The sequence below is a fragment of the Panicum virgatum genome, chromosome 5N (genome assembly GCF_016808335.1).
Source record: "Panicum virgatum strain AP13 chromosome 5N, P.virgatum_v5, whole genome shotgun sequence".
NCBI classification, from domain to species: domain Eukaryota; kingdom Viridiplantae; phylum Streptophyta; class Magnoliopsida; order Poales; family Poaceae; genus Panicum; species Panicum virgatum.
The window spans coordinates 51,339,025-51,355,980 of record NC_053149.1 but is presented as its reverse complement, the minus strand read 5'-3'; the positions used below and the strand labels follow the sequence as shown (position 1 = coordinate 51,355,980).

General features: G+C 45.6%; 3 protein-coding genes across 5 annotated transcripts; 1 reads left to right on the top strand and 2 right to left on the bottom strand.

The window, feature by feature from the left end:
• Positions 1-320: 320 nt before the first annotated feature.
• LOC120675240 (protein SPEAR3-like) lies at positions 321-2,390 on the bottom strand. Of its 3 annotated transcripts, none has more exons than XM_039956354.1 (5): positions 1,928-2,390; positions 1,723-1,827; positions 1,056-1,117; positions 838-919; positions 321-698 (listed from the first exon to the last, which is right to left on the bottom strand). In XM_039956354.1, the coding sequence occupies exons 1-5, from the start codon at positions 2,168-2,170 to the stop codon at positions 594-596; spliced, it is 597 nt and encodes a 198-aa protein (XP_039812288.1). In that variant the 5' UTR covers positions 2,171-2,390; the 3' UTR covers positions 321-593. The 3 variants fall into 3 exon arrangements, with proteins under 3 accessions (XP_039812288.1, XP_039812289.1, XP_039812290.1); XM_039956355.1 differs by having other exon boundaries at positions 1,723-1,824; positions 1,928-2,388; XM_039956356.1 differs by lacking the exon at positions 1,723-1,827.
• A 5,983-nt stretch (positions 2,391-8,373) lies between these two features.
• On the top strand, positions 8,374-9,633 carry LOC120674905. The gene has a single exon (XM_039956006.1). The coding sequence runs from the start codon at positions 8,374-8,376 to the stop codon at positions 9,631-9,633; it is 1,260 nt and encodes a 419-aa protein (XP_039811940.1).
• Positions 9,634-14,224: 4,591 nt separating this feature from the next.
• LOC120675239 lies at positions 14,225-15,393 on the bottom strand. Its single transcript, XM_039956352.1, has one exon. The coding sequence runs from the start codon at positions 15,285-15,287 to the stop codon at positions 14,505-14,507; it is 783 nt and encodes a 260-aa protein (XP_039812286.1). The 5' UTR covers positions 15,288-15,393; the 3' UTR covers positions 14,225-14,504.
• Between the last annotated feature and the right edge of the window lie 1,563 nt (positions 15,394-16,956).

Here is a 16,956-nt window from a genome sequence, read left to right as displayed (position 1 = left end):
ACCGTGTCATGTTCCACCATGCCTTATAAACGGGGAAGGAGGGAGTAATTAATAGAACGTGTGAGCTAGACAAGCTGCATTAGAAGTAGTACAAAAGACAGCTGTGTTTGAGATATGCAGATAAAGTTATTTATTATTCTGTTCCATATTATGCTTGTGGATCAAAATATTCTGCTGGCATGCATGCAAGTGCTCATACACATATGAACATTCTCTCTGATCTCAGCAATGATGAAATTTGTGTTGCATAAATTAATAACCACCATGTACGAACTGTGTCAGTGTATGCTTGCAGATGCAGGCAGGAGTCAACACATATATATGCTTCACAGTACAATCAGCATAAGAATAACTGCTAGATATGATCACCAGATCCCATGCCCATGCATGTCTTGATTAAAAAAAAGGTGCATTACTATTCCTCTCTTCTGGTAGGCATTACAGAAGACGGCAAATTAATCCTTTTTTTGGTTCTGGCTTGTGGCACCAATTCAGAAACTTATTGCACCACAAAGTGAAAAGGCCCATCAAGACTATCTAATATAGTTATCACATCACATCGAAGGAGAGGGGAAAGGAGGAACATTTTGGGGTCATAGCTTGAGCTCAAGGTCGACGTCTTGTGGATCATCGGAGTTCATACTTGTTGAATCAGCTGACCGACTTCTATCATGATGTCCCCTCAATCGAGTGGATTCCTACCAAAGTTTTGCATCCAAGCGTGTTAATCAGAAAACTGCTGTATAGACAGTAATGGTAGGATATAACATACATCTAGGTGAACAATGATTATTAGAACTAGAACAGACATTCAACAATTCTACCTGGTCTACGTACCTGTGGTTCAAAGAGTGGTAATGTGATGTTATTAGGATGCGCATAATGTGGGGCGCCATAGATATCACTGCTGCTCGGTGATCTGGTTGTTGATACATAATTGTAAATTCAGCAATGTTAGTTAGAACTTGATCACAAGCTATGGGAAGTGAGATTTATCTGAAGTTCAGTAAGTGATGAGCATGCAGGTGATAATATATAAGCTCACACTACTGTACCTTATTATGGGAGCTTGGAATTCACCGTATCGCAGGTCTCCACCTCTCTCGCCATATGCCGTCTACATGATGATGTCAGAAATAATGTAAGAAAGTTATCTTGGTGTTACAATAATTTATAGGCTACATGTATAACGATTGAAAGGTGCACAAGAAGATGATATGGTCCTTTATTTTTAGGAGTTCGATTGGCATGCACATTCAGAACCACACAGACAAAGAAAACACATTGTGTAGGTAGAGATCAAAGTCTAACAAGAAAAAGGTGACAAATATAATGAATTGCAAGGAAAGAGAAAAAAAAGTAGAGCTGTCGAGCCAACTTAGCCAGAAACACATGTAGCTCAAATGAAAATTGACAGAAACATGGCTCTTCAGTGAATTTTCTTTGAGACAAACGAAAGACCAACCAATTCACTGTTGATCTCTGAGAATACTGAAAACCCCCCTCTTCTGTGTTCAGAAAAAGGACCAATTGCTACTATCTTGACATGCATGTTTCCTATGTTAAATATACACAACCACCAAATCATGCATCAAAGGAAGTTGCATTTGGATTATATATCCATCTTTCATGTAGAAGCTAGATATATATCTGAACTTTTGACAGACCAAATTCTTCCTAAAGGGCTAATAATCAAGAGAGGTGTTTATATATATTATGTACCGAAATGTTTGGATGGACTGGGAACGGCGATGAGACTGCGGTAGCATAGAAGGAGGAAGATGGCGACGACGACAGCGAGGACGTCGACGCCCGTGCATCCTCCTGCTAGATCGATCCATTCCCAAAAGCACGAGAAATTAGGACTCCTAATCATAAACTACAGAAGGGATCGAAGCGGTTCGCAAAGACGACGCCCATCACTTACCAAGTTAAGGCTGCCTGTTCTGTGGATCAAGCTGCTGGGGGGCTGGCCGAGAGGATGGAAGTACTCGGCCATTTCGCTCTGTAACCTAATCTTCTCCAGCTGCGCCACGCCGAGCCCGCGCTGCGGCTGCTTGGGCTTGTCGGCGCCGCCGCTGCTGCCGCCTCTCTTGCCCCTTCTGGAGCCAGACGGCGACCTCCCGCTACTGCTCCACCCCATGCTGTCCCCAAAGTTGCTCCCACTCATATCCAAGAACGAAGACCTAGCTTAGGAGGAAGACTTGGAAAAACGAGATGAACAAAGCTAGGTGGGGGAGGAGAGGGAGAGGGGGGAGAGAGAGATCGAGAGAGAGTTGATTGGATGATGCACGAGACCCTTTTAAAATGGAAGGGGAAGAGATCTCCTTGCAGGGCAAATATATCCCCCTCTTATTAAAAGGGAGACTTGGCCTCCCGAGCTTCCCTTGCCTCAAGTTTTAAATTGCGTCTACTGGTCTGGCCTCTTTAGATTATAGTTAATACCATGTGCCGCAAAACCCTATCGTTTGCAAGAAAATCTAGACAAAACTAAATAAAAAGGAGCACATTTTAATTTGGTTGTTGGTGATCTCCTAGGATCTTTGCCATCAACCCCCCCCCCCCCCCCACCCCCCCCCCTGTTGAGTTGTTGGTTAGTAGAGAAGTACTAGTATACGTGTAGATACTCCCATTTACTTACCGGACAATACCACTATACCAGAGCATGTATAGAGAGCAAGAAGGTCTAGCTATCAAGGAGCTTCTTGATAAGTTCACTAGCTGAGGTCTTACGACCCTGGTCATCAAAAGAAAATTTGGATGTCCATGTTAGTACTGAGTTATTAATGGCATCATTATCATTCAAAGATCGAATTACTTTCCCCATTATGCTGTCATTTCAAAGAAAGGACACACCATTAGAGAGAAGGAAAAAAAGAGGAAGATTATTAAAGGCAGTGCATGGGCCCTTTTTGTTCCCTCCAGCTGGGGTGCAAAACTCTCTGGTGGGATCCAAGAGTTGAGAAGGATGACTTAGGCGAATTTGAGACAGTGATCCTCCGCTTTATTTGTCACATAGCGCCCGGATCACTCTGCCCACGTCGTTAGCGCTAGCTGTTGTAATTATGCACCAAACATCTAGTTATTAAGACGGTAGCTTCAGAATAATCGCACTGCGTGTTGCACGGCGCCCGGCTATGCTAGGACGACGAGTCGACGGCGCGCGACGACTTGGGTGGGTCGAGGCCACCCATCCAGCATTCCAGCGCGGAGAGAGAGAGAGAGAGGAGGAGATGGGGAACGTGTGCCACGCCACATGTAGATGTAGGCGCGCGTGCTTTTCGAGCTGGGAATCGATTCCGCGCGTCGTCGTCTGAAGTCTCTGAACCTGTAGAGCTCGAGTTTCACCTGACCATCAGCGTAGGAACAAAGCGAACTCTTCAAGACCTTGCGCATAAATGAACCGCAAATCGAACACTGGTACAATGCATGTGTTCGCGCGATCCCTAGCCAGTGCTGACTGGACTGGCACCACATGATCTAGCAGATCGTGATCGATCTTGGGCACGGCGACGGCGATACACTTTGCATTGGGGTATCGCATTACCCGCAGCGGATCGGATCGGAGGAGATTCTTGACCTGAGATCGATGGTGTGTGTGTGATTCCGCGTGCCCTTTGCTTGCAGCAGATGGCGGGTTCGAGACCTTGAAATCCTCTGCGATTCTGGTAGCAGCAGCAGCAGCAGCAGCAGCTCCCAGTAGCCAGCCTCCCAGGTTAGTTCGTTGCGCTGCGTTGCGTGCGTGCCCGGCGCCCGCACCAAACTCGCTGGGGGCCGCGGCCAACCGCGGCGCGACGCGTGCCCGGCCGCTCCGACACGGCGGGCCGACGCGAGCCGGGTTCGTCGATCGTCGCCGCTCCGACACGGCGGGCGGGGCATAAAGAAACGCCCCGCGGCGCGGGCCACCACGGACGCCGCCGCCGCCGCCGGCTGGTTTAATTTATGCGCCTGCCGCAACGACGACGTACGCCAGGTCGCCAGCCCGGCCTGCGCCGGGACAGCAGGCGGATCTCGGCTCCGGCGCGTACAACTCAGAGGCGATCTACCCGGGGATCCGGGGCGCGATTTAGCCGGCGTCGGGGAGCGCGCGCGCGATCCGCTCCAGCAGAAGCTTCGCTGGTGTCCCGGGGCGCGGTGGGTGGGGTGCGGGTGCGGGCGGATCCGCGCGCCACCGCGGACGGAGTGCCCAGCCCAGCCCGGCCGGGGGGACATGCGGCGTGGGCGCGGATATCGCGCGCCTCCGTGCGCTCTTCTTCTTTTCTGGCGGCTCGGCGAGCCGGGGATCCTCGCCGATATTCGCTTCACGTGCGACCGGGACCACGGCTAGATACGCCGGCCGGCACGGCCGCAGCGAGGGGCCGGCCGGCTCGCTCGGTGGTTGCGGCCGTGCGGTTTGGCGCTGGCTGCCGGCTCGCTCGCTGTCAGTTTGGTGACCAACTGATCATCGCCATCGCATCGCACGCAACGAGGGCGGGGGCGACCACCCACAGTCACAAAAGTTCCCGGATCATCGAGGAACGTGGAATGAGATACGTGGTATGTTATTTAAGAGTGATTTTAATACTATTGGGATGAAAATGTACCCGTATTCCTGGTACGAAAATAACGTTCGTGGCACCATACCACGTTCCCGGTGACTATGCGACGACGTGGTTTTGGCAGTAATTTTTTTAGGTTTGTTACTTTGACGAGAGAGGTGGCTCCGACACTGGCGTCGGCGAGGGCTCCGGCTCGTACTCGCACCGGCGGTGGCCAGCAGGATCGTCGGCCGGCGAGATGCGTCGGAATATCTCAGCAAAGACACTGCACATACCAGCCGGCTTGCACTTGGAGAATATATTTGGCGGTGCTGCATTCTCGCTGCTTCCAAGATCTTAGGTTTTGCTTCTTCCGAGAGATTATATTCCGCCTTCCGGCGAGCGGGTCGGGCCTGTAGCTCCTCGAGGTAAACTAAGCTTCTCCTGAATCTTGATTTTCACGAACAAGATGGTTCGTCACGGGATGCGTATCAAAGTTGCGTCGATTGGTGTAACAACCTGTATAAGATTAAGGTTAGAGCAAGTTTATATTCAGCATGGGCACCGTCATTAGAGGTCGATATGAGCAAAAAATAAAAGGATGTTAATTCACAAAAGAACAGGCTAATTAAATTTAAATACAACTCTTGCGTGGTGGTCAGACTCACAGCAGGTTGCTTCATCAGTCAACAATTGCATACGATGGCCAAATTAAGCTAGCAATTAGCAATAGGAATCCCAAAAGAATAAGAGTAGAAAAAGAGCAGATAGGTCAAACCTACGGCACAAAACTTTTGTTGGAACGTAGTTCAAGGAGTGCCGTGATTCCTTCGCAGCAGAGTTCTTGGATTGCAGCGACAATAATTTAGCATGCATGGCTTTCGCATCATTGCAGCTGTTAATGCGAAAGAATCTTTACTTTAGTCAGTTTGTACTGAAGAACAGCAAAGCATGGATCATGGATGTTAGGGTGACCCTGAAAGTACTGACAGTGCAATACTGTAGCATAATTGTAGCAAATCATCGATTAATCACTGTCATTAGATTCGTCGCGAAAAGTTACACTCATTTTTGAAAAAGTTTTGAAAATAAACTTTATTTAGTACACCATGCATGCGAGATTCTTTTCTCAACTTGCGTGCGCTACGAACCGTGGTGTAAAACCAAACAAGGCCACTATTCGTACACAACACAAAGACTGAACAATATTCCTCCACATCAGCACGAATAGATTTGGTTTGATCACGACTCATGCGATCAAAGGGGCCAATGATAAACTAAAAAAAATGCGTATGCGTCGACTCCAGCCTGTACATCCAAGTACTGTCAGGTCAAATAATACAACGCAAACTCCACAATAATGTGGTGCAAATGCTATTTAAAAAAGGAGAGAATATATTTCGCAGACGGGTCGATGCATGATCTCAGAAGAAGATTGTGCAAGTAAAGGGGTGATGGCCTGATGGTTGGATGAACCAGGGCAAGCAAGATGGCCAAGGAGTGGAGAACATCTTGTCACTCACCGAAACCAAATCGATGGCTGATGTGTCTGGCACTCTGGCTACGAACTTGGCGCAAAATAAACAGGAGAATCTTTGAGCATCCGTCCCCATCAAACTCCTTAAAGGAGACAACATCTACCCCGCATGGCCCTTTTTCTAATCCGGGTTTGTTAACAAGGGTTAGTGAGCGATCAGATTAGAAAAACAATGCATCACGCCTTGCATGCCCCCCAGTTTTTTATTTTATCTCAGTTTATCTTTCCAAGATCCATTGCGGCTAGGCTGCTAGCTGTTTGCATTCCTTGGTCACATCTGCAAGTATTTTTTTTTTAGTGACACAGATGCCTGCTGGAGACTTTGACAAATCTGCAGGGCCTTTTGGAAAGCAGAGCTCAGCTTGGTTGCCATGGGAAATTCCCGTGTCCCAATGCTTATCGCTGATTGCAGGCCTGAAACATGGCGATAGGGAAAATTCCAGTTCATCTTGGTTGACAAACCTTTTTTTCTAAATAAAAAAAAGGAGTGCAACATGGTTACCTACTGCAGTGGAGCTCGCTTGCTTGCAACGGGAGTGTGATCAGTAAGGCTAGCTGAAGCTGAAGCCTGAAACCGTGATGGTTCTCGTTGCTCGCACGTGTGATGCTGTGTGTACATGACGCGACGCGACGGGGGAGGTTAGTATAGTTGAGGAGATCGAGCTTGAGTGAGTGGAAAGCAAGGCATCCTAATTAGACTCTCAGTAAGAAAATGGAGGCAAAATCGGATCTAATCTAATACTACTCCACTTGTGAAGCATGCATGCCTAGCCGCTCGTGAAGCTCGCTAGATTTCATCGTCACCCTATAGCTAGCCTGTGCGTATAGCGGCTGCAGAATACTAATTAGCAGCACGTCAAGACCCAATTTCTACTTGACTTTGCTAATTGAAGAACTGCCTTTCCCTTTACCTTTCTTCCTGACCAACCAACCAAACCTCCCTTTCCTCTGTCTTTTCTTCTTCTCTCTCCATCAACTCCCAATATAGCTGTCTCATGTCTTTACCAGAAAAGGAGGCCTCCATGCGCCTTATGGAAGGTAGAACCGTAGAAGCATATGCATTAGTTTTAGGTGAGGGGTCAGTGGAGCTCATGGCCACGGATCAGCCAAGTAACCTCCCTGGATTTCTGCATCCAGAAAGTCATCAGGCGCCAGTGAACGCCTGCTTGGCAGCGTCAGTCACCACACGTGTAAAAGCCTGCACTAACGTTACATCACCAGACCATTTCTATTGGAGATTTTTTTATCCTATAAAAAAACATCACCAGACCATTTCTCTACACGCTTGGGATGCTGCTGACCTTTCTCGGTTCCTTCGGAGATGATGGGGGTTTGCGGCCGGATAAAGAAGTGATGGAACTCGGGGAAGGCCACCGTACCAGAAAAAAAAAAGGAAAAAGAAAGTTGGAGTCGCGGCCAGGTTGTTATCAGGCTCTGGGCTCTGCTGGCTGACGCGGAGGCTCGCTCAGCATCATTTGACTAACGCTCCGGTCGTCAGGGACTTCATGATTGGGTACGGCATGGGTTTATTTGTAAATGAATCAGGGCCAGTTATGCTTCCATGAATATTTGAGTAGCCCGTATCTTTCATCGCTACATATACAAGTTAAATATGTTGGACATCTCTGTTGAAAAGGATTTGTGGCTGAAGCCCTGAAGGGTCATTTTCTTCTGAATTTGTTCGGCGATGTTTGGAATGCTTGTCTACCATTTATGATTTATGCATGCTAAGCAGTGTAGGCCCATTCTTTAGGCTGGCCGAAAGTCTCTTGTGGATTCAGCCCAAAAGATCTCTGGAAAGGCCGAACTAAACAAGCCCGGCCGTAAAGTAGAAACAAGCCCACACTCGCCCAATCGCTGAACGGGGGCCGGGGATCTATCTGTTTGGGTGCGTGTTTATGATCTGCCAACCGGTTTCAGAACTGAGAATATTGGGCGTCAAATTGGAAATAAAATTGGTCATTTTTTTTTGAAAGTGGATTTGAATGACGAAACCAATGGGTGGTGTAATTATCTACGCATTAGAATAGGAAGGGGTTCGATGCCTCGACCAAGGAGAGCTAAGGACGCACCTCTCACCTGTCTCCTCCGCAGGCTCGAGAAACTTCCCCTGGGTGATTCCTAGGGTTCTTCGTACTCGCACTTGAATCCAGTGTGAGTTCTCATTCTCCCCTTCTAATCTAATCTAATCTGATTTATTCTTGCTCTGGTCTCCCAATCGCGATTCGAGCTGGCTAAAGGGCAAACATTGGGTTTGTTTCTCGGCCTTGGTTGCGATTTGGGGGCACTTGTGAGCGGTCTGTTGATTAGTTTGGGGAGATGGCTGAATACAACCCAAGTTTGCATTCTATGGATCCCGAGTTAGATAGCCTGCTTCAACACCTGAAGATACGTGAGGATGAGGATGAAGGCATTGTGTTGGAAGAGAACCTAGAGGAGTTAAAGGCTGAGGCTCGCTGGACTGTTCTGGCCAAGGTTATGTCTCCAAATCCTTTCAGTCATGCAGCTTTCTTAGCCAATATGAAGTATGCTTGGAGTTTGGCAAAGGATGTCATTTTTAAGGCCGTAGATGAAAATCTTTTTGTATTCCAATTCTCATGTCTAGGGGATTGGAGAAAGGTGCTAGATGATGGGCCTTGGCTATTTAGGGGGAATGATGTTTTATTAGAAGAGTATGATGGTATCACAAAGCCCTCGACAGTGAAATTCAAGGATCTATCTGTTTGGGTGCGTGTTTATGATCTGCCAACCGGTTTCAGAACTGAGAATATTGGGCGCCAAATTGGAAATAAAATTGGTCATTTTTTGAAAGTGGATTTGAATGACGAAACCAATGGGTGGCGTGATTATCTACGCATTAGAATAAAGCTAGATGTTGAGAAGCCTTTGACAAGGATTGTCTATGTGTCTGCTGGAGGAAAAGGAAATCGCTTAGCTTTTCGTGTTAAATATGATAAATTGCCAAAATTTTGTGCAGTTTGTGGATTATTGGGTCATGTGGATTCTGAGTGTGGTGATGGAGTGCATGACAAGGCGGCCTATCAATATGGGGATTGGTTGGTCGCTAGTACTGAGAGGAAAGGAAGAGTGAAGGGATTTAGACCATCAAGTTCGGCTGACACTAAGGGGTCAGATTCTAAGGAGCTTGATAAGAGCTTGGTCCCATCAATAAGACCTGAGGCTAGGAGTGGAGATAACAATCAAGTTGCTTTTGTTGATAACCGTTCTGAGCTGAAAGATGATGCAAGAAGTACACTAGAAACAGATGGTTACCAGCATACAAGTATTGATGGAAATGGGGCTCGTAAGCGCCTTTCAATAGGGAATGTTAGAGATAGTAACAATTTGGCTTTGGTTTCCGTTTCAGTTTCTGAACAAATGGATGGTGTCCTGGATTTTTCTGGAAACAATTCTGATCTTTGGCAGAAATCAAATGCCTATCAAAGTGAACTTGAGAGGGATGGCCAGTTGAAAGGGAGAGTCAATAAACGGCGGAAGACGCAAAATGGAAATAATGACTCAGTTGACACTGAAATGAAAACGGCGGGCTCCCTTGAGGAGTACCGCCGAGAGCAATGAGAACCTTAAGTTGGAACTGTCGCGGGATTGGCAACCCTGCGACAGTAAGGGAACTTCGCGATCTAGCGAAGGATTATGCCCCCTCGGTATTATTCATCATGGAAACTCAAATTGATAAATATCGAGTGGAGAATCTGCGCTATTCTTTAGGTTTTGATAATAGTTTTGCAGTCAAAAGTGACGGGAGGAGCAGTGGCCTTGGTCTGTTCTGGAACAATGATGTGATTCTATCAGTTAAAAAATATTCAAATTACCATATTGATTCAATAGTTAGTGAACATGGGAAAGAGCCTTGGCGCATGTCATTTATCTATGGGGAACCAAATAGGTCGCTAAGATTCCGTACTTGGGATATCATGAAGCAAATGAAAAGTGATACAGATTTGCCGTGGGTGTGTATAGGTGATTTTAATGAAGTTCTCAAAAGGGAAGAACAGTTGGGATCTAACATTAGGGAAGAATACCTTATGGCAGGTTTTCGAGAGGCTGTTGATGTGTGTCAGCTTTGTGATTTAGGGTACATTGGTTTGGACTGGACATTTGAGAAAAAAGTAACAGGAGGACACTTTGTTCGTGTTCGCCTTGACAGGGTGCTAGCCTCAGCTAATTGGTGTGCTCGCTTTCCTATTGCTGAGGTTCATCATATCACGGCAGTTAAATCTGATCACTGTCCTATTCTTTTATCCGTTCAGCCAGAGAAAAAGAGCGAGAATATTCGTGGGTTGGGAAGGCCTTTCAGATATGAACTTATGTGGGAAACAAATGATGGCCTGCCCTCCCTAATTCAGCAAGTTTCGAAAGAGGGGCAACCATGTAATCCAGTTAAAGATATGAGAATCAAGCTCTGCCATCTTGGAGAAGAGCTTAGGTCTTGGGGTCAAAGAAGCTTTGGTGATGTGAGGAAGGAGATACAGGAACAGAAGAAAAGGCTGGAGCAATTGCGATCTGACCCAGCAAGGAACAATGTTTCGGAGGAGGAAAAGGTGGTGGAACGCATTATTTTACTGAATTACCAAGAGGAGATAATGTGGAGACAACGATCTCGTATTACATGGCTACGAGAAGGGGATAGTAACACCAGATTTTTCCATCAAAGAGCAAGTAGAAGAAGGTCCAGGAACAGAATTATTAAGCTAAATCGACCTGATGGTTCTGAGTGCACAAAGGTGGAGGAGATGCATGCAATGGCAACAGATTTCTACAGCAATCTGTTTAAGTCAGAGGGCACATCCAACATGCGCATGGTTCTTGATCATGTTCCCCATAAGATCACAAATGAGATGATTAAGTTTCTTTGTGCTCCTTTTGATGAAAGTGAAGTTAAGGATGCTCTATTCCAAATGTTCCCAACTAAGGCGCCGGGTCCGGATGGTTTTCCTGCACATTTTTTTCAGCGCAACTGGGATGTTTGTGGTGAGGATCTAACAAGGATGGTGCTGAGGGTGCTCAATGGTGATGAGGTACCTACTGAAATCAATAGCACGTTCATTGTTCTAATACCAAAAGTTCAGAATCCAGTAAGCTTGAACCAGTTTTGGCCTATCAGCCTTTGTAATGTGGTTTACAAAATAATTTCTAAGGCATTGGCAAATAGGTTGAAAAGGGTCCTTCCAAATATCATCTCCGAAGAGCAATCAGCATTTATCCCTGGAAGAATTATTAGTGACAATATTCTGGTTGTTTATGAATGTCTGCACTTCATGCGCACGAACCGTTCAAAAAGTAATGCTTATTGTGCTTTGAAATTGGATATGATGAAGGCATATGATAGAGTGGAGTGGAGCTATCTGGAAGCAATAGTGCTAAAATTGGGGTTCAACCGACTTTGGGTGGATAAAATTATGAAATGTGTAACGACAGCCTCCTTATCTATCTTGTTTAATGGAGAACGACTACAAGAATTCAAGCCAACTCGAGGTATTAGACAAGGTGATCCTATTTCCCCTTATTTATTCTTACTATGTGCTGAAGGCTTGTCATGTGTACTTAAAGGGGTAGGAGCAGATCAATCTGTCAACGGCATTCAGATCGCGCGCACAGCACCGAAGATTAATCATCTATTGTTCGCTGACGATTGTCTTCTATTTTTTAAAGCAGATGCAAGCAATGCTCAGTTAGTGCAAGAGTCCCTCACCAAATATTGTGACCCTTCAGGCCAAAAGGTAAATCTTGCAAAATCATCTATATTTTTCAATAGAGGGTGCAAACAAACTTTACGTGATAATATCAAAACTATTACTCAGGTAGAGAATGAATCGTTGAATGAAAAATATCTGGGTTTACCCACTGAGGTTGGTAGGTCAACAAACAATGCATTCAAATATATAAAAGATAAGGTGTGGAATAAAATTCAAGGATGGATAGAGCAAACATTATCAGCTGGAGGAAAGGAAGTTTTGATAAAATCTGTTGCACAAGCTATCCCTACTTATACCATGGGTTGTTTCAAATTGCCGAGAGGGCTTTGTGAGCATTTAAATTCGTTGATTCGAAAATTCTGGTGGGGGAGTGATAGTGGGAAAAGGAAATCATGTTGGGTAGCTTGGGATAAAATCATCCAGCCAAAGTACATGGGAGGCTTGGGATTTAGAGACAGAAATTTTTAACCTTGCATTGCTTGCAAGACAGGCTTGGCGCATGCTGATCAGACCGGAATCTTTATGTTTCAAAGTACTAAAATCAGTTTATTTTCCCTCTAGTGATATCCTCAGTGCTTCTATTGGGAATAATCCATCCAAGACCTGGAGAGCCATATATGATGGAATAGAGGTGCTCAAACAAGGATTGATCAAATGCATTGGTGATGGTAAAAGCACACTAATATGGGGATGTAATTGGATTCCAAGAACTGGGATGTTTAGGCCTCTCTATTCTGAAAAAAAGAAACCCTCCAACTTTTGTTTCTGAATTGATTGATCATACTTCTATGACATGGAAAACAGAGGTAGTGCAACATTTTTTCAATCAAATGGACAGTGAAGCAATATTGCAGATCCCATTAAGTATGAGTAAACAAGAAGACTGTTGGGCTTGGCACCATGAAAGAAATGGTATATTTTCTGTGCGCTCAGCATATCGAATGATGATTGAAGCAAAGAAGAGTAGAGATGACTACTTTGAAGGAACGGCAAGCTGCTCTGATTTTGTTAAAAGACAAAAGGAATGGAAACAACTATGGAATATGAAATTGCCATCTAAAGTCAAAATATTCTGTTGGCGTCTTGCTTTGAATTCAATTCCAACTGCCAGTATGCTCAAAGGTAGGAATATGTGTGATACAGCTGAATGCAAACTCTGCGGTGCAGATGAGGACACATGGGACCATGCATTGCTGCATTGCTCAATGTCTAAATGTGTTTGGGCTCAGCTAGATGAGGAAGTAACAGAGCTGATCGCTAGTTTACATATTTCAGACCCAAAGCATTGGATTTTCTTTATGTGCAGCAATATTTCGCAAGCTGATTCTATACACATTCTTGTCACCTGTTGGGCTATTTGGCAGGCAAGGAGGAAAGCAATCTATGATGGGATATATCAGAGCCCTTTATCTACAATGTCAATGGTCAATAGGCTGATAGAAGAATGGGAAATTATGGAGGGATTTCAAAAGAAAGGGAAGTGCCAACAACAACAAAAAGTAAAATCTAGACATTGGTTAGCACCTGAAAATGGACGATGCAAAATAAATGCAGATGCAGCTGTCAACCACACCGCCGGCAAAGGCACTGTTGGAGTAGTATGTCGAGATGATCATGGTGATTTCATTGCAGCAAGTGCTTTGGTGCTACCCAATATAATTGAACCAGAAACTTTGGAAGCAATGGCATGTTCAGAAGCATTAGCTCTTGCTGAAGATTGTGGATTAAGGAAAATCACAGTGGCCTCGGATTGCTTAAGTGTCATTAAGAACATCAGGGAAATGTCTAGATGTCCTTATATGATGATTCTTCAGGATATTAATGTAAGATCGAGATATTTCAATTGTGAGCGGTTTGCACATGAAGGTAGGGAATGCAACTGGGAGGCTCATTATCTTGCCAAGCATGCTTGTACTCTTGAACCTGGTCGTCATCTTTGGCTTGGTGCTGCTCCTGTATTCTTGGATGTAAACATTTTGAATCACAATTAATATATTTCCTACCTTCCACTCAAAAAAAAATAAGAACCTCGTCTGAGCGCCTGAGCCATATTTGCTTCTCGAAGGAAAGAGAGGGAAAGGGGGATTCAGATCTTTGAGTTACTGCAGAAATCGAACTAGTGTAAGTTGAGGTGTGTGCATCAGGCAAGCTGATTCAGGTTCTTGCTTGGCAGCCCAGCTCAGGTTCAGAGGAGTTCCACGGGATGCTGCTGGATTAGCTCAGTTTCAGTCGGCAGTCAATAGCGATTAGCGAGGCATGTGCTGCTATGTATATTTCAGTACCTCAGGACCAGGAAGGTGCAGAAGCTGGTGCACATGAGCACATCCCGTGCAATTCGAACGGAGAAACTGAACTCGGAGCTCAAGATGAACAGATGAGAGGAACCCTCCTCGATCAGTAGAAACTTTTCCAATAATAGATCAATAGGAGGCAGGAGGCAGCAGCAGTTCCTGTACATGTCAACTGCATTCACTGACCACTGCAGCATCACATTTTCACCAAAAAAAACTTTGCAGTATGCCAGCAGTATCATACACGGAAGGAATGCTGACGTGGAACATTCAGAAATCCAGCACATAGCAGCTTAGCAAGATACGATTTCCTGTAACTGAATAAATTGATACGTACTACTCATGCTAATCTCACGTGTTCATTTAACCGTTTAGTTTAGTTACAAAGGCATGCCGCCATGAATTTTCAGAGCAGAGACTGCGCGCAGAGTGCCCAGCATCGTCACAGCGAGAGCGCGACGAGGATGGCCTGCCGGCAGCGGGCGCGCGCCGTCTCGACGCGCTCCTTGACGGTGTCCTCCTTGACGGCGGCCTTCACCATCTCCACGTCCATCTCCACCAGGCGGAGCACGCGGAAGAGCTCCGTGACCACGCGCTCCTCCACACCGCCCTCGGCCACCAGGATCTCCGCCTCCTCCCGGGCGCGCTCCGTCACCACGCCCGCCGCGGTGCCCAGCAGCTGCCCGGACCCGTACCGCCCGCGCGCCATCAGGCCCTCCAGCTTCTCCAGGAAGTCGGCGATGGCCCACCCGCGGGGCTTCTCCAGGGGCAGCTCCTTGGTGCGCTTCCACCCGATCTCGTAGTTGGGCGGCTCCTCCTGCGTCAGCGCCGTCCGCCGCCGCGGGTCCGGGGAGATGGCGGACGGCACCCGCCGCGCCACCGCGAAGGAGGTGGTCGCCGCCGCCGCCGCCGGGGTCTCCTCGTCGGGGATGCTGTTGGGGTTGGCGTTCGCCTCGTCCGGAGTGGCCGCGCCGCTGGGTTCTTGTGGCACTTGCTGCAGTTCTCGGCTGACGGCCTCTTCTTGGCTGGGTTTCGGCGTGGAGGTTGCCGGTTTGGGCGCGGCGGTGCAGCGAACGGTGGTGGTGCTGATGGTGGGAGCGGCGGGGAGGTGAGGCCTGCGGGCGGAGAGGAAGGGTTTGGGGGGGAGCAGGGGCCGGAGGAAGCAGGCCGCCATGGCGGATGACGGGATGAGTGGTCGGACGACTGAAGCGGATGGCTGTGGCATTTGTAAGCGACAGATAGGCTTGGAGATAAGCTCAGAAATGGCCTCTGTCGCCGCGCGGGAAGAGACAACCGTCGCAACGGGCCAACGGCTGCACAGTCCAATATGCGGCAATACTAGCCTGCTGCCCGGAGGCCGCCGCTGGATATTTTATACCTGTGGGATACTAATTTCATATCTTGCCTTCATGGAGAGTTCGACTGAATTAACGGTAATTTAAGATGTGCGATTTGGTTGGATAGAAATGTCGTAGTTGATTTGTTACAAAATCACAGTTCAAAATGAAATTCATTTTGAAAAATGTACTAGTAATCTTTTTTTTTGGAGTTCAAGGGATTCATATTTGGTCTGAAGCAATCATATGGTAAAGAAAGTCTCGATCTTTAGGTAAATTTTCTATACGGCCCTAGGAATAATACCACTTCCTTCTATGGTTCTCAAAAAGTTGAATCTTTGACCCTATTTTTAACTTGTATCCCTTCTTTGGCTCTACTGTCAACTCTGCCGGTTAACTTGCGTGAACAGTAATTTGAGATTTTCCATCCCTCTTTTCTTGACTAAAATGATCTTGAAATTACCTCCAAAATTTATGTAACTTTTACATCGATACAACTACGGAGAAGAATCCATTTTGCAAAAAAAAAAGTATGTAACGTTTACGATCTTAGAATTAAAATTCATCAAATTAGGCTACTTTTTTAAGACTTACGATTTTTATGGCACAAAAATGATATTCACAAATTGTGAAAAAATAATATTTCTAAGATGAGATGTATTAATTTATAAAATTATTCTGTATCATATGTTACTAAGAGAATTTTGAAGTTCTATTAAAAATTTATTTTTGAAAGAAAATTAAAATTTGTTTTTGTTAAAGAACATCAAAATTATCCAAGTAACATATACCATAAAATAATTTTATAAATCAACACAACTATTTCAGAAATATTAGATATTTTTTTATCATTTGTTGGATAATGATTTTGTGCCATCAAAATTAGATAGTATTAAAAGAAGTCTAATTTGGACATTTCGTTAATTTAGTTTTTAAGATCGTAAATGGTACATATGTTTTTTCGCAAAAGGATTCATCGGCATTAGTTGTATCACTATATATAATTTTTGGAGGTGATTTTGAGGTTGGTTCAATCAAGAAAGAGGGGTAAAAAATCACAAGTTACTGTTAATACAAGTTAACTAACAGAGTTGACGGTAGGGCCAAATAAGGGATATAAGTTAAAAATAAGGCTAAAGAATAACTTTTCAGAGCTATAGAAGTGGTATTATTTCTAGAGCCATTGAAGGAAATTACCCTTGTCCCAACTCCTGGTCAGGATCTCCACGATCACAACAATCTCAACCCTCTCGGGATGGCAACAACTTCTAGTCTTCTAGCCCCTCGCCAATGTTATTTGTCGCGAACACGATCGCCTGATTAGGCTTAGGGGATTTCCGGTTTCATCAAGGTTTTAAAAGGGCGAATCTCCTCGTGGTTAGGCATCGCTTCAACGAAGGAATTAGAGCATGGAGCTACGGGCTGAAGAACGGCCTAAGCGCGTGGCCTTTAGTGTGTTCTGCTTGCCTGGCCCATAAGTCGAAATCAAGATATCTTTCAAAAAAAAGAAATCAAGATACAAAAGCCAACAATGTGTTCTTGCCAAATAACGCAAGT

What these genes read in the sequence shown, in the direction of transcription:
- LOC120674905 (XM_039956006.1), top strand. Translation starts at nt 8,374, where the DNA reads ATGGCTGAATACAACCCAAGTTTGCATTCTATGGATCCCGAGTTAGAT.
- LOC120675240 (XM_039956354.1), bottom strand. Translation starts at nt 2,170, where the DNA reads ATGAGTGGGAGCAACTTTGGGGACAGCATGGGGTGGAGCAGTAGCGGG. An exon ending in TTCCAAGCTCCCATAATAAG is followed by an intron (nt 920 to 1,055) that starts GTACAGTAGTGT and finishes ATCAACAACCAG; the next exon opens with ATCACCGAGCAGCAGTGATA. An exon ending in TACCACTCTTTGAACCACAG is followed by an intron (nt 699 to 837) that starts GTACGTAGACCA and finishes AAACTTTGGTAG; the next exon opens with GAATCCACTCGATTGAGGGG.
- LOC120675239 (XM_039956352.1), bottom strand. Translation starts at nt 15,287, where the DNA reads ATGCCACAGCCATCCGCTTCAGTCGTCCGACCACTCATCCCGTCATCC.